The 16,451-nt window shown below is 52.6% G+C and overlaps 1 protein-coding gene across 4 annotated transcripts; it reads right to left on the bottom strand.

Moving 5' to 3' along the window:
* Positions 1-5,813: 5,813 nt before the first annotated feature.
* Positions 5,814-14,942, bottom strand: LOC105495093 (low density lipoprotein receptor class A domain containing 1). 4 transcript variants are annotated; one of them, XM_011764291.2, is made up of 6 exons: positions 14,926-14,942; positions 14,181-14,236; positions 11,054-11,182; positions 8,972-9,109; positions 7,109-7,237; positions 5,814-5,962 (listed from the first exon to the last, which is right to left on the bottom strand). In XM_011764291.2, the coding sequence occupies exons 1-6, from the start codon at positions 14,940-14,942 to the stop codon at positions 5,814-5,816; spliced, it is 618 nt and encodes a 205-aa protein (XP_011762593.2). The 4 variants fall into 4 exon arrangements, with proteins under 4 accessions (XP_011762593.2, XP_011762594.2, XP_011762595.2 ...); XM_011764292.2 differs by lacking the exon at positions 11,054-11,182; XM_011764293.2 differs by lacking the exons at positions 8,972-9,109; positions 11,054-11,182.
* Positions 14,943-16,451: the final 1,509 nt, after the last annotated feature.

Genomic DNA, 16,451 nt, shown 5'->3' with positions numbered 1-16,451 from the left:
TCAGAATCCCAGTGATAGCCACCTGGCAGTGCATCTTTGGGCTGGTCCCTTTCTTCTCTGGGAAGCAGTGTCCTCTTTTGTCAAAAGCCTGGCTGTGCTCTGAGGTCCTCGCCAGCTCTGACGTCTGTGGTTCTGTGAACCTAAGGATGAAAAAGAGTCCCCTGCAAACAGTGATGGCAGATAGTTAAACCAGACCAGATTTCCAGTCCAAACCCTGGGGCCCAGCCTGAGCCAGTTCAAATTCCATTAATCTATCCCTACATGTTTGCACAGCAAAAAATCCATTGTTCTTAAAGTACTGATCTTGGAGCTGGGGCCAGGGAGGCTGGGAGATGGCAAATATTGACGCTGGCTACCTGGGTTCTCACTCCAGGTTGCTCTGCTGACGTGAGCCAAAGGAGGGGCCTGCCTGGCTGCCATGGGTCCTGTGTCTTTCTGGAACCACCTTATTGAGTGCTGTTTGAGCGGTTGCTGAGGCACCTGCACCTTTCTGAAAGGAAGACCCAATTAACAGGAAAAAAACAAACGCTGGTTCTTCTGCCCAAGCCAGCCACCTCCTGTTTACAGGCTGTGGCCCTTTGGCCAGAGCCCCAGCTCTGCCCTCTAGGGAGAGCTGGCTGAAAACGAGTGAGACATGACCAGGGGTATGGCGGCCTATCAAAGTATGGATCCTGGGCCTGCATCTTAAAAACTGTGATCTTAGGCAAGCAGTTGCATCTCTCCATGCCTCTGGGGAGTGTGAATAACCAAACCAGGTATGTAGAGTGGTTGTGAGGACTACAGAAAATGAGATGCCAGAGATACAACATACAGAGCTTCTCAGTGGCGCCTGGCATGGACCGAGCACTCCCTAAACCTTGACTATCAATATTCATTAAAGTCCCTGGCACGGCGCCTGGCACCCTTTTCTTCTGCATGAAGCTTTACTGCTTCCAAGTGACATTTGCATTCCGGAGCTCACTTTTCCTCTCAGTAAGCATTTGAGAGGGTTTGGCGCTGTGTCCTTATTCCTGATGTTCAGAGGACAGCTTTCTTTGCAGCCCCTCCTCAGAAGGAGAAATCAAATATATGTGTTCCTCCTGCTGAAAACCTCTGCTGGCAGCCTGCAGCCTTCATAGTCAAGCTCCCTCTCTGCTGCCAGGGTCCAGGACTCTCCTGACATCCAGGCACTCCCTCAGCTGTCACGTGCCCTCCCCACATTGCACCCAACTTGCCTTCCTGCCTGGTGGCTGAACATCTCTTCAACCTCGACTGCCCTTTCCACGCCCCCTGCCTGGCTCATTCCTAATCACCCTTCGAGGTCCTGCTTAGGTGTCACCTCTGCTAGGAAACTTTCCCAGACCTCCTGAGACAGCACAAAACTGAACTACCATGGTGTATCAGTCTGTTCTCACACTGCTAATAAAGACATACCGAGATTGGGTGATTTACACAGAAAAAGAGGCTTAATGGACTCACAGTTCCACATGGCTGCAGGAGGCTCACAATCATGGTGGAAAGCAAAGGAGGAGCAAAGGCATGTCTTACAGGGCACCAGGCAAAAGGGCTTGTGTAGGGGAACTGCCCTTGATAAAACCATCAGCTCTCATTGGACATATTCACTACCATGAGAACAGTATGTGGGAAACCACGTCCATGATTCAATTATCCCCACCTGGCCCGGCCCTTGACACGTGGAGATTATTACAATTCAAGGTGAGATTTGGGTGGGGACACAGTCAAACCACATCACATGGCAAGGGCCCGGACTTCAGAGTTGGCAATCCTGGTTCTGTCGCCTACCAGTCACACACCCTCAATAAGCTGCCTTGCCTCTCTAAGTGAGAGGTTTTAGGTCCTCTAAAAATAATACCTACCTCATAGTGTTATTGTGTGGATGAAAAGTAAAGCCCTTACTTACCATAGTGCCGGTTCATTGTAAGTGCTTGTCAGACACTAGCTGTGTGCACCTAGGTACCTGGCTTTTAGTCCTTGCCCAGCTATTGACATGCTGAGCGGACGCGGACAAGTCTGTCTTAGACTTGGTTTCCCTATTCTGTTAATGAAGCATCTTAAGCCTCAGAGGCCTGTGGATGGTTTGATGGGGAGTAAATTAATATGCTGCCCACAGTGGTGGGGCCTCTGGTTGTTTTTTCGGAGAAGCTCCAGGCTGCCCACTAAAGAAGCCCAACTGCCACACTAACAGACCCTGCGGGGAGCTGGATGCTTTCCAGCCGCCTGAACCGCCATGGCTGACTTGGTATGAGCAAACATAGGCTCAGGCTCTGATCTTGCCTGGTTTCATGTGGCCAGTGCTCAGGACATATTGTCATTTGGGTGCTGAGATGAACCTCTGGACCTTTCTTGTTCTTCAAGGACAGATTCAACCCCCTCTTTCCCTTGAGACTGGCATCCTGTTAGAGAAGGCATGGCCCAAGGCAGGAGGCCAGGAACACACTCCTTCTGAGGCATCCTGGACTCGTCATCTTTCTCATTCCCCCACTTTACTGTCCCCCGTCCCCCACCCATAGGAGGGCTGAAGACCCATGAGTTCTACCAGTAAATAGCCCTTGACCACCCCTTTTCTCTGCCCACTTGGTCCCAGCCCTTGGCATCCCTTTTATTGGGCTGTTGTAGTGAAAGGTCATGCTAGGTGAGATACCGTGGCTCATGCCTATAATTCCAAAGCTTTAGGAAGCCAAGGCAGGAGCATCTCTTGAGGCCAAGAGTTCAAGACCAGCCTGGGCAACACAGTGAGACCCTCATCTCTAAAAAAAAAAAAAAAAAAAAAAAAAAAAAAAAAAAAAGCTCATCGTGGTGGGGCACGCCTGTAATCCCAACTCCTTGGGAAGCTGAGGGAGGAGGATCATTTGATCCCAGGAGTTTGAGGTTGCAGTGAGCTATGATCATGCCAGTGCACTCAGCCTGGGTGACAGAATAAGACTCTGTCTCTAAAAATATATATATGTAGATACAGATTGTGGTAGATCCAGTTTCCAGGCTAAATTGCCCTTGATGATAGCCCACTACCATGCTAAGCTCTCCATAATCCATCCCCTGCTCATCCCTCTTACCTCGTCTCCTCGCTCCTCACCCACCCTCTACTGTGGCCTCTCTGGCCTGTTGGACATTTGCTGGCTGAGCTGTACAGTTCACTTCCATGACTTTGTTCACATGCCCCCTCATCCTGGAATGTCCATTTTGTCCCCTCCTACCTCTGGAAATTCTTCTAGCCTCCATAGCTGGCCCAAAGTCCTCCTCCTCTGGGAAGGAAGGCTCCTCTGGTTCAGGGTCAGAATTAAGAATGCCCAGGGCTCTCTCAGCTCCTGCTTGCACTGCAGTTGGAGAGAAAATCAGCGGAACGTGCCAGAGCTGAGAGCTAACAGTCCCTTGGGCAAGATTCCTGAGGAACACTGTTCCAGGAGCTCCTCAGTTGGTCCGGGTCAGAAATGTGATTGTCCTTGCTCTGGGAGACCCTCCTCGGAGCCCTCGGCCCAGCATTTCCTGCAGTCGCAGCCCTCCCTCCATGGTGTGAGGTGCTTCCTCCAGGTGACCCTGAGCTCCTCGTGTACTAGGATCCAGGTCTCTTCTCTGGGGACTTAGCATCTGGCTCACAGTTTGGTCCAAAGCAGGTTTGCAGAGGCTGATGAGCGAACGATTATATGAGGCAATAAATAAATCAGAGCTCACCAGTCCCTTCAATGCCCATTTTCAGTTTTCTTTTTTTCTTTAAAAAAAAAATTTTTTTTTACTTTAAGTATTACTTTTTTTTTACTTACTAAAAAAATTTTTTTACTCTAAGTACCGGGATACACATGCAGGTTTCTTACATAGGTATACACATGCCACGGTGGTTTGCTGCATCCATCAACCTGTCATCTAGGTTTTAAGCCCCTATTTGTCCTGATGCTCTCCCTCCCCATATCCCCCACCACCGACAGGCCCCAGTGTGTGATGTTCCCCTCCCTGTGTCCATGTGTTCTCACTGTTCAGCTCGCACTGATGAGTGAGAACGTGCAGTGTTTGGTTTTCTGTTCCTGTGCTAGTTTGCTGAGGATGATGGCTTCTAGCTTCGTCCACGTCTCTGCAAAGGACATGATCTCATTCCTTCTTATGGCTGCCATTTTCAGTTTTCAAAACTCAGAAAACTGATATGTAAAACCAATTTTATTAATTTTCAGTGGGGACATGTCTGTCTCCCTCGACAAGAGCCCTCCCATCAGGCAGATCCCAAGTCTCTCTTTCAGAATATGGGTTGCACACTTTCTGACCCTCAATCTCATGTTTTCTTTTTATTAAAAAGAAATTTTTCGAGACAGGGTCTTTGTTGCCCAGGCTGGACTGCAGTGGCATGATCATGCCTCACTGCAGCCTCAACCTCCCAGGTGCAAACGATCCTCCCACCTTAGCCTTCTGAGTAGCTAGGACTACAAGCATGCACCACCATGCCCAGCTATTGTTTTTCCCTATTTTTTGTAGAGACAGGTTCTCCCTATGTTGCCCAGGCTGGTCTCAAACTCCTGGGCTCAAGTGGGACACTTCCACCTCAGTGTCCCAAAGTGCTGGGATTGTAGGCGTGAGCCACTGCACCTGACAAGCTCACTTTTAAAATACCCCACAGAGACTCTGCCTTGGCCAAGGTATAATTACACTGGTAGCTGGAAAGGCTTCTGGGCTCGGGTACCATAGACTGTATTTGGGTCCCAGTTCCAGCACTGACTTTGCTGTATGATTCTGGACAAGTCATTGCCCTCTCTGGGCCTCAGTTTTCTCACCCATCTAATGGAAATAATCATCCTTGCCTGCCTGGGCGGTGTGAAGCTGGAAAGATAAGCAGAGAAGCAGCTCATTCAGGCTCCAGGACCAAAATATAGTCCCTACTTCCAGAAAACTGGGCTGTTTAGGCGGGCAGCTGGGCATAGAGTGGAGGGTGGGGAGTGGTGGTGTGGAGAGCAGGGTGGACAGACAGAAGACTGGTGAGGAGCCCTTCAAGCTGCTCTTTCTCCAGATCTTCTATTCTACAGCTCGGAGTTTCCTGTGGTGGCTTCCCACCGGTAGGATGCCAGATATCCTGTTTCGTGTGCTGTGTCACGTGGTTAAACCAGTAGAGCCTGCAGGGTTAACTGAACTGGGGGAGATGCTAAGGTTGCATCCAAGCCCAGTATCTCTGCCTTAGGTACCAAAGGGGTAGGAAGTGGCATATGTTTCACATATGTGCCATCCGTGAAGGCTAAACTCAGCTTGTCATTTAGTTCCCAGACATATCATCACTCCAAGGGGTGATGAGATTAGGATCCACAAGTCTGTCTTGGAGCAGTTAGCAGATTTCCTATGAGACACCCCAGAGACAGGCATGAAATCATGGAAGTAGATTCCTTTTCTCTTTGTTGATGTTTTTGTTTTGTTTTATTTTTTTGAGACAAGGTCTCACTCTGTCACTCAGGCTGGATAGAGTGCAGTGGTATGGTCACAGCTCACTGCAGCCTTGACCTCCTGGGTTCACACAGTCCTCCCACCTCAGCCTCCCTAGTAGCTGGGACTATAGGTGTGGGCCACCATGCCTGGCTAATTTTTGTATTTTTGATAGAGACAGGGTTTCATCACCTCTTCTGTGTTAGAAGCCACCTAACATGGTAATGAGCTCCTGGTCATTGGAGGCATTCAAGCAGAGATTGAACAACTTGAAAGCAGGAGAGAAAATTCCTCTTCAGAAATGATGTGTAGATCCCATTTCAAAGGCTCCTTCCTGCCCTTGTGAGCTAGGATTCAATTTTCATGTGCAGGGTTATCAGTGCCATTCTAGCCAGCCTTCCATGCTGGCCTGAGTAGCCCACTCAGGGTCCGGGACAGGCATACTCTTCGGACCAGTCGGAGCAGTGCTGTATGTGGTCGCGGCAGAGACGCCTCGGAATACAGTCGCAGTACTTGAAGAAGGTTGAAGGACAATGCCACCACCCAGGGCCACAGGGTGGGCACACAGTCACTGGGGAGACAAGAGCCAGCAGGAGAGCAGTTGCTGTGTCCTGGAATGCTCTGTGCAGCAGGGCACTCCCTAGTTCTGAAACCTGCTCCCCACGGCCCCAACCTATCTAATATGGGTTGAGTGTGTTCCTAGTTTTCCTGCAGCAGAGAGAATCTAGACTCCACAGCTCACAGGCTATGTGACCTTGCTCACCCTGTCTGAACCTGTTTCCTAGTGTGCTCAAGCTTGTTATTAAGCAAAGGATGTCAGGCAAAGTCCCAGGCACATGGTAAAGGCTGCAATATGAATGGATGCCCTTCCTTACCCTAAGTCCAGCCACATTTACCTGCCATGACTCCCCGAGAGTGCTCCTAGCCTTCTCTCCTCTGCTCAGGCCTCTGGCATTCCTCCCCACACACCCAGCCTCTGCCTACTGAAACCTGTCTATTCTTGGTCTTCCTGAATGCTACCTCTTCTAAGAAGTCTCCCTTGATTCCTCCAGGTCCCCAGCATCTCCTTTTGGCATCAGCATGATGTAAGTCCTGGGGGTATGACACATGCTTGATTCCTGATGTCCCCCACCTGAATCTGATACCAGGTGTGTTCTGAGCACCCCACCAGTGCTCAGAAAATGTTTGTTGATTGACCACTGGGGAAGAGATTGAGAGGAAACTCTAGGGCAGCTATAGGCCTTGGGACTTGGATCAGGAGGCCTGGGTTCACACCTGAGCTCCCTTCCTGTCATGCACTGTACTAATTTTCTCTGCTCAAAGCCTCAGTTTACTTACAAACAAATTGGGGCTGGTGATTCCTGCCCTGCTTTCCTCACAGGGTTATTGGGAGGTGCAGAGATGAGGGAATCCCAGGTTCAAATCCCAGCAGGGTCATGTATGTACTCCTTGCATGACCACCTTCTGGGACCCAGTTTTCTCATCTGCGCCCTTGAAGGCGACTTCCCCACTGCAGAAGAATGAGCCTCCAGAAGAAGTCACTTGGAGTGGTAGTGAGTACCCCACCACAGGATGTATTCAAGCAGGGGTAGAAAACTCCTTCCTAGGATGCAGAGAAGGCATGCAAAGGGGAGCCCTAGAGATTCCCTGGTCACCCTTTGCCCTCTGGCTGCTGCCCAGCCACCGGCTTCAGCCCAGCCTGTGCCCAGACCCCTACCTGGGCTCAGTTCATCGGAGCAGTCCCCACAGTTGTTAGTGCCATCACATTTTTGGTCTGAGTAGATCCAGGAGGCCGGGTCTCCACAGTGGGCCACGAGGAAGCGGGGGAGGCTCTGGGGCACATCTCCTGGGACAGAGGAGGCAGGAAGAAGTTCACATCTGGTCACAGCTGTCTGAGGGTTATCTGGAGAAGGATTGGCCGCCCTGGCGGTTGCCAAACTCAGGATCAGTGACCATCCAGCCCATAAGGGTGCAAGCAGAAGGTTTCCTGGGGAGGCGGCGGAGTCAGAGGGAGAGGAGAGCTCCGTCGCTGGACAGAGGCCCAGAGAGCTGCCCCTCCCTTCCTCAGTTCCTCCCCAGTCGTGGTGTGTTCCTGCCCCACGCCACTGCTGATCCTATGCCCCTCCACAAAGAGCCTCCTTAATACCTATCCAAAACCATTCCACTTTCAAGTTCAGGTTCGAGTTCCATCACCTCCAGGAAGCCTCCTCCAACTGGAACAGCACAGGAATAAATGTGGAAGTCTTACAGTTGGGCCCCGGAGCTCAGGGGATGTAGGGTTCACACACCTTGTAAGGCAGAGTCAGAGGACCTTTCTTGAAAGTGTGTTCTGTTAGGCAGCAGTGTGATAGGGCTACCAAAAATTCACACAAACTCAGGCCACACCACTAGAGGTAGAAAACCTCCGGCAGGGAGGGAGCAAGCTTCTGTTCCTTAGACTGCCCAGACCCAGCCAGAAGCGCCGAGGATGTTTCTGAGGCCTGTCCAGGGAGGGGGACATGGGCAGTTGGTATTTATTCTGTGGAGCATTGATGGAATGGGGAGGGCCAGGAACTCGGTCACAAGGGGGCTGACTGTGACCTAGAGAAGGGGATGCGGCCTAGACAAGAGAACCCGCATGGGGGGCAAGGGAGTAATCTTCAAATCCATGCAGCGCCACCATGATGGCAGGGATTAAAGCATGGTCTATTGGGGCAGGGTTGACAGAAGGACAGAGTTGGAACCAATCAGGGAAGAACCACTCTGGGAGGCAGCTCTAAGTTTGGGACAAGGAAAACCTTCCCATGGAAGAACCTTCCAACCCTTGCATCTCAGGGGGTGCAAACGGAGGCCGGGTGGCCTCGGTTGGGCTTGCTAAAGAGGGGCCTGGGGATAAGCTGGGGCAAGGACTAGATGTTTTTGAAATTGCTTCTCGTCTTGAGGGTCTTTGATGCAATGACTCGCCCTCCATGAGCTCCCCTACCCCACCCACTGCACCTCTCCAGGCTGTCTCTCTCCTGTGGGGTCAGGCTTCTCTCTCCTGAGAACATTCTGGTGTCTGAGGTCCGGGGCCAGGTCTTCCCATTCATTCATTTGCTCATTCATTCAGCAAGCCATTCTGAATACCCCTCTGTGCTAGGCGCTGGGGCCCCCATATCAAGCGGACTGGGCCTGCCTCAGAGGAGTTCACAGTCTGATGGGGGCAGCAGATGTGCCAATCGAGTGACAACCAGTGTGACGAGGGCTGCGACACAGGGAACCACAGGGACTGTGGAAGCCCAAGGAGACAATTTAACCTCGTGTGGGAGTCAGGGAAAGCTTCCTGGAGGAGGTAACACTTGAACTCTGCCTTGAGGGATGAATACGGGTTCTCTGGGAGTGGAGATGCACAGGGTGAAGGCATTCCTTAGTGGGGGCATGTATGTCCCTGACTGGGACCAGGTCGGGGCAGGCGTTCCTGGCTGAAGGCACTGGAGCATCAAAACCATGGGGACGTGAAGGTGCCTGGTGTGTTCAGGGATGACTGAGCTTCAGTATGGCTGCAGAGAGAATTAGGCTGTGGGGGAACCCCTGGGAGGGGCAGCACCGAGCGGGTACTCACTGCACAAGCTCTCATCCTCATCCTCGCCGTGGGTACAGGTGCGAACGCCATCACAGACCCCACTGGCTGGAATGCAGCTCCTCTGGTCATGGCACAAGAAGCCTGTCCTATTTGTCAGTGTTATACAAGCTTGGGCTCCTGAATGGGTAGGGGAAGGCCCTGGAGGGTCAGGGGTGGTGCTCACAAGGACAAACTTTCCTCACCTGAACTCCACCTAGAGCTGGCCTGAGGGGCTAGAGCAGTGGGGGGGATGAACCCAGCGCCATCAATGGGGTTCAAGCCCCAGCTCTACCCACTGCCGGCTGCCTGATCTTGGGCAGATGACCTGACCACCTTGAGTCTCAGGTTGTCTGCAACATGGGGATCATAGCACACACCCCGTGGGACTGTTGCGGGGATTAAATAAAAGCATCTCTGTGAAGAAACATAGAACAGAAAATGTGCAGGACAAGTAATGGTTCTCTCCTGTATTGAAAACTTATTTACAGTGTCACGGGAAGCTTCTGAGGACAGTGTTCAATTCAGTGAAGTGGTTGTAATGGTGAAGCTCCTGGTATGAGGTTCGAGTGTCAGAAGCAATATACTTGGGCTGGCTGGAGGGCCATATGTCATAATTCCTTCTATCTGGGCACAACTGCAAAGCACTTTCATATCTTTATTCTATAGTTCCCCAAACACCCCTGAGACACGTCATCATTGGCCCCCCATATGGGAGGAGAAAAGGAATACCCACTCCTAGGGCTGCCGCAAAGAATTAAAAGACGGAAACCTGCGGACAAGGTAGGGGGAACCCCTTGGCCCCACGTGTGTATACGTGTGCATAATTGGGGATGGGAGCCGGTTTGTGCATTTGTGTTTGTGCATGCGTGAACCACCTCTCAGTCCCTGGGCAGCCTCAGCTAGTGTGGGTGGGGGGACGGGGGAGCAACTCTCAGAGACACTCATGTTGACACAGACACACACACAGATGCACACACACATGAACACATGCTCACACACAGCTGCACCTACATGCACACTCACAGATACACAGACAACAGATGCGCACACATGCACTGACGCACACATGCTCTCACACAGACATGAACATGCATACACAGACAGCTGCATATACTCATAGACACACAAAACACACAGGTGCGTGCACGGACTCATGACTGCAGCTGCTCATGTATTCGCATCCACCTCAGGGCCTGTGTTCCTGCACAGGCAGCGGGAGAGCTGTGAATCTCAGCCCCTGCCTCAGCCCTCTACACCCACCCTGCCCGGCTGCAGAGCCATCCTGCAGAAACATCCACCTGGTGACACTTGCCCCCAACTTAATCTCCTGTCTGTGGCTCCTGGACTATGACCTCCCTTCTCGGTGCAGCCTGTGAGGCCCTTGGCCCCACTTGTCACTCTAGCCCTTCCTGCACACTGGCCTCTTGCAGTCTCTTCTTCTCTTCCTGCTTCCTCCCACCCCTCAGGGCTCCACACATGCCGTTCCCTGTTCCTGGGATGCTTTTCCTGGCATCCCCCCACTACTAATACCCATTGTGCCTACCCTGACTCCTCAACGGGGCTAGACTCTCAGGGATCCCAGGGACCCTGCTGTAATATGTATTCATGTCGAGACTGCTCTCAGAACAATTATTAGCTCCATGAGGGCAGGCACTGTCTTGGGGTTGTTCACCCCTGAAGCTGGGGCTGCAGGCATGTATGGGATGTGACCCTGTCCCCCATGGTGGAGATGGACACACAGATGTATAGCACTACCCCAGGGTGCCCAGGCCAGGGGAAGAGGAAGTATAGGGACTGTGGGGCTGAGAAGAGGCTTGTAACCCAGCCTGGGGGTCTAGGAAGACATCCTGGAGGAGGTGACTTCAGAGCTGGATCCTCTCGGTAACCATGTCACAGATGTGCAAATGGAGGCTCAGAGACTGGTACAGTCAGTGTGTGTGCAGGTGTCTGTGCGTGCACCTCAAGGAATTTGTCCAAAGTCATCTGGTAGAGAAGCCAGGCAGGTCAGGGCTCCCTCATCTCTCTGTGCCCCCCCATGCCCTTCCCACCGGGTCTGACCCACCCTTTCTTGGCTGCCCTGACCGGGGGTGCGTGATGGGAGTCCAAGGATGGTGACCAAGGCGATGAGGGCGGCCAGAGTTGCCAGGAGGAACAGCAGAGAGGCAGAGAGGCAGGCCCTGCGACGCGAGCAGCAGAGGGGGCCGCAGCCTGCTGTGTGGGGGGAAACAAGCCCGGGGGTGGTGGTGATGAGGGCCAGCACTGGGAACAGGGAGCTCCCTTCCCGCCATGCCCGCTGCAAGCAGCCTGTCCCCAACCAGGGTGAGCAGAGCAGGGATGGCTTCCCTGGAGGAGCAGCTCCCAAGCCCTCCGTGATGCTCTTTGATGCTCTTTGTTCTGCCTGTGGGCCCACTCCACTAGATGCCACCCTGGCCGGGGCCCACAGATGACTGAATGGCAGAGGCGGACAGCCTCCTCTCCCACCCACCATCAGGTGACCTCCTCAGGACACTGGGAGAGATGGACGCCTGTGTGTCCAGCCCCCAACTTGGGGCAGAAGCTCCATTAGGCCCTTCATAACCATGGTCTTTATTTTTCAAAACAAACTTTTATTTTATCAATGAGGAAACTAGGGCTCAAGAAGAAAAGATTCAGGTCACCCCGGGTAGAGCTGGCGTGTGAATCTACACCTGTTTGATGCCAAAACCCGTGCCCTTTTCACTGTCCCAATTGACTGTTCATTCTGGAGTCTGCTGGGATGCAGGTTGGAATCCCAGCTCTACCACATCCTATCTGGGCCACACTGAGTAAGCCACTTCACTTCCCTGTGCCTCAGATTCCTCATGTGGAAAATGGGGACCACAGTAGCTACCTCCGAGTTTGTTGAGAGGATTAGAATTTGTTGAGTTAATGTGTTAGAACAGTGCTCAGCACATAGTAAGTGGTGAGTATGAGCTATTATTATTGCTTTTTAAAAAATTATTATTTTTTATATTTTAGGGATAGGGTCTGGCTCTGTTGCCCACGCTGCAGTGCAGTGGTGTGATCGTAGTTCACTGCACCCTGTAAGTCCTAGGCTCAAGCAGTCCTCCTGCCTCAGCCTCCCAAAGTGCTGGGACAACAGGCATGTACCACCGTGTCTGGTCTGTTATTGCTTGTTGAGGACTTACCATGTGCCGCGCCTTATTCTAAGTGCTATGGAGATAGCAGTGACAGGGGACCTCCCTACTCTTGTAGAACTGCACTTTAATTCTCCTTTAATTCTCTCCTGCTTACAAAATAATAAAAGAAGGCTTTACTGAGGACCTCCTGGGTACCCTGCTGTGCAGCTTGCCCTGGTCCTTGTCCTCTGCAGCTTGTTATTGCACTTAGAAGGCAAGGCATGGACATGTCTGAAGGAGCATGGGCGCTACTGACCTGCCACAGGTACCTCAGAGAAAGGGGCAGGAGCAGGTGTGATTCATCCCTGGGACCCCAGAACCCAGCCTAGAGCCAGGCATGTGGTGGGGGCTTTTGTTTTTTGCGTTTTTTTGAGATGGAGTCTCGCTCTATTGCCCAGGCTGAAGTGCAGTTGCATGATCTCGACTCACTGCAACCTCTGCCTCCCGGGTTCAAGCGATTCTCCTGCCTCAGCCTCCCGAGTAACTGGGATGACAGGTGCCCACCACCATGCCTAGCTAATTTTTGTATTTTTAGTAGAGACGGGGTTTCACCATGTTGTCCAGGCTGGTCTTGAACTCCTGACCTCAGGTGATCCGCCTGCCTTGGCCTCCCAAAGTGCTGGGATTATAGGTGTGAACCACCGTGCCGGGCCTGGGGCTTTGTGAACACTGTGAATACGCTGACCCAGGGGCCCAGGAGACAAGGGAAGGCCCCCAGTATGGGTCAGTCCAGGTTATTTCCAATCCATTCACATTCCCAATGCAGTGTCCTCAGAAGCAGAGTGGGATTTCCACAGGCAGAAGAGGAGGGTGCAAAGAGAGGGCATTCCAGGCAGAGGGCGTGGCAGGAATAAAGGCCTGGTGGTTGCAGGTGGCCTGGGGCGGTGGGACTCCAGGATGGAAGTGCATTGGGAGGGGAGACAATAGCAGGAGAGGCAGCATAAATCTAAAACCTGTCATCTCTACAGCCCTAGCTGGTGGCTCTTTGGCCATCAGCAACCTGGGTAAACTCAGGTAACCAGGGAGGCAGCGTGACTCCGGGCAGGGAGAGGTGTCCTGATCAGCCAAGCAGCTCCTCAAATATTTGTGCAGCACAGACCATGCGCAAGGTGGGGCAACGGGAGAACGCGCGGAACCAAGGCCCCTGCCCAGGTGAAGCTGTTGCACTTCAAAGCCAGAAAGCCCTTAGGTGCCAGTCCCCTTCCTGGACCGATGAGGAGAAGGAGGCGATTCTTTCCACAACCGCGCCCATCATGAGTCAGGACTTGGAAATAAACAGACACCAGCTTGGAGCAACAGAAGCCCTGGGGCTTTGTAACCAGAGACACCTCAGTTCACATTTGAACCCTGCCCTCCAACCTCCCGGCTGTGTGACCTTGGCCTGGTTACCCAACTTCTTTTCGTTTCAGCTGCCTCATCTGTTATTGCCCCATAACAGGGTCCCTGTCTCAGAGCTGTGCTGAGGATTAAAGGGATCGTGCAGCACCAGGCACATAACTGGGGTGGGATTCTTCACAGCTGGTATTTTAATCTGCCTCTCTCAGTGTGTTTCCTCATTGATCAAATGTGGGCCAAGCCAAGGCATATACAAAGCTCAGTACATGTGTATTTCTTCCTTCTTCTGTTTTCAGAAGGGTGAAGAGAACTGTCCTGGTCACACTGTGGGCCAGTGGTACATAATAGGGCTAAATAAATGTGTCACTTTATCCCTCAGAGGTAAAGAGAATTGCCCAGGTCACCCAGTGAGTCAGGAATTTGGTGCTGGTTCTTTTCCCTGTATTAGAGGAGAGCACTGTATGCAGTTTGATGCCTGTGAGGTAGGCAGCACACAGTAGGTGCTTAATACATGCATGTGCGTGGAGAGAATGAATAACCCTATTAAGCAAGTGACTGTCAGCATGGCCGGCCAGGAAGCTGGGAGCAGACATTAACCTGGAAGCAGAGGTCTGAAGGAAAGCGGGAGCCTCGAAGCCTCCTCATGCCTCTATAGCCAACTGCCAGCTTCAGAGGAGCCCCACAGGGCACTGGTCCCGGGCCCTCCGGTTCTTTACCTTCCCCTCCAGGGTAGGCTTTGGGTCCAGCAGCAGCGTAGTCATTCTCTCCCTGCCCAAGAGAACAGAGTGAGGGGTGGGCTTAGGTGAGGTGAGCTCCAGCCTCAGGGAGGCAGACAACAGGGTTTTCAGAGGGGTCACTGAGAGAGTCTTAGGTGGAACCACGGGTCCCTCACACCCCAGCATGCTTACACCCCAGATGCTTCATGCCCGCTGTCCCCCTGACAAACATTCATCCTTCAAACCGGCTTGGGCAGCAACTCCTGGGTGAGGCTTTCCCTGATACCCTCCTCCCCAGTAAAGCTGGCCGCTCTCCCCTCCCATCCACCCGGCTCCTCTGTTTCCATACCAGCACTTGCCACCTGGACTGTATAGCTGTGTCACTGGTAGGGTCCCCTACACCCTGGAAGTGAGCCCCGGGGCAGGCCGGGGGCTGATTTTCCTCCGTGTCTCCCATGTATGCCCACTCTGTACTGCCCACTCTTCATCCCAAGCTTTGCTCTCCCAAGACCAGGAGCCTGGTCAGGGCAACTCTTTCCTGGGGACAGCTCTCACCTGGGGACAGCTCTTACCTGGGGACAGCTCTCACCTGGGGACAGCTCTTACCTGGGGACAGCTGTTACCTGGGGACAGCTCTCACCTGGGGACAGCTCTCACCTGGGGAGAGCTCTTACCTGGGGACAGCTCTTACCTGGGCACAGCTCTCACCTGGGGACAGCTCTCACCTGGGGACAGCTCTCACCTGGGGAAGACCTTGTTCATGTCTTCAGCTTCCAGCTCCCTGGCCAGGGCTGTGTGCAGAGAGCTCAGCACGGGTTCCCTGCCTTGTCCCCAGGGCCAATCCGGAGGAGGGACAGGTGGGAGGCCTTGTCCAGGCCACAGCCTCCCTGTGGGCAGTCCCCTGCCACCTGCCTTCCAAGCAGAGGCAAGGAAAGGAGCGCCCCGCTCCAGCCAGGCTATTCCCTCATCTGCCATCTGACAGCAACATTGCGAGGCTGGAATCTTCATCCCCGTTCCACAGATGAAGAGTCAGAAGTTCAGAGAGGGAGAAACAGCCCCAAGTCTCACAGCACATGGGAGGAGTGAAACCCAGAAACTTTTCAGGAAGTGCATTGTCCTCCACATCAGTGATGGAACCGGAGGAGCTCAGGTTCCAGGGGTATGAAGATGCAGGCAGAAACTCCCAGAATTAATGTTTCTGTGGCTAGAAAGTAGGGGTCATTTTCTCATTGATGTTCTTCTGTTCAACTACATAGGTAACCTAGATTGAAAGAATATGCATTTTCCACTAAAATTATAAAGCAAAAGTAATTTTAAATTATTTCACTTAGAAACATGGCAATGTGAATTTTTACTGTCCCTGAGGTGGTGCCCGAGGTAGGGAAGAGGTGGGAGGTTGGTTGCGTGCCTGAACAACCCCTTCTATGCCCCCAGGGAGTGGGTTTCCCTAGCAGCCTGTCCCACTGCTGAGCAAACCAAGGCCCTGGAATCTTGAGGACCCGGTCCAAGGGAGGGGAGGTGTCTACCTCCAGAAATGAGCTCAGGAGTTCTTGCACCTGCCTCTGATGCCCATAGATTTTCCAACCTGCAATCAGCCTTTTCTTTTGCATTGGAAAATAAAATGATGAATCCACGTGGGGCCAAGTGGGAGGTGCAGACACAGGGGCAGCCCTTGGGAGGCAGGAAGTAACACTCTGAAGAGCTGAGCCCTCGGCCAGGAGAACGGGACTCTCATTAGGGCCCTACCACTGGCTCTGACAGGCTGCTCACTCCCCTTCCCTGTGCCTCAGTTCCTTCATCTAGAAAATAAGGATGTAAACTAGATGAAGGGGGTGTTTTAGTTTAAGGTTACCCAGAATCAGACTGTAAGACAAGATGTGAGGGCAAGTAGATTTAACTGGGAGCGATCCCAGGAAATGCTGGTCGTGGGATGAGGGAAATGAGACAGGGAAGAGAAGGATCCAATAACAGGCGTATTATGAAGCAGGTTCCCGCTGTGGGCAAGTGGAATTTAGCCCTGCTGGGGCACTCGGGGAAGCCAGGGGAGAAGATGCACCTCAGAGTTATCCCACTCAAGGTCGGGGGAACTGGGGTATTAATCTACCAGCTTCTGCCAGTCCTGGTTGAGAACGGCCAGAGGAGGCCAGGCATGATGGCTCATCCCAGCACTTTGGGAGGCAGAGGCGGGTGGATCACCTGAGGTCAGGAGTTCAAGACCAGCCTGGTCAACATGGTAAAACCCTGTCTCTACTAAAAATATTAAAAATTAGC

This window comes from Macaca nemestrina, chromosome 1, assembly GCF_043159975.1.
Source record: "Macaca nemestrina isolate mMacNem1 chromosome 1, mMacNem.hap1, whole genome shotgun sequence".
Lineage (NCBI taxonomy): Eukaryota > Metazoa > Chordata > Mammalia > Primates > Cercopithecidae > Macaca > Macaca nemestrina.
The sequence above is the reverse complement of the archived record's forward strand: the minus strand, read 5'-3'. Positions and strand labels throughout refer to the sequence as shown.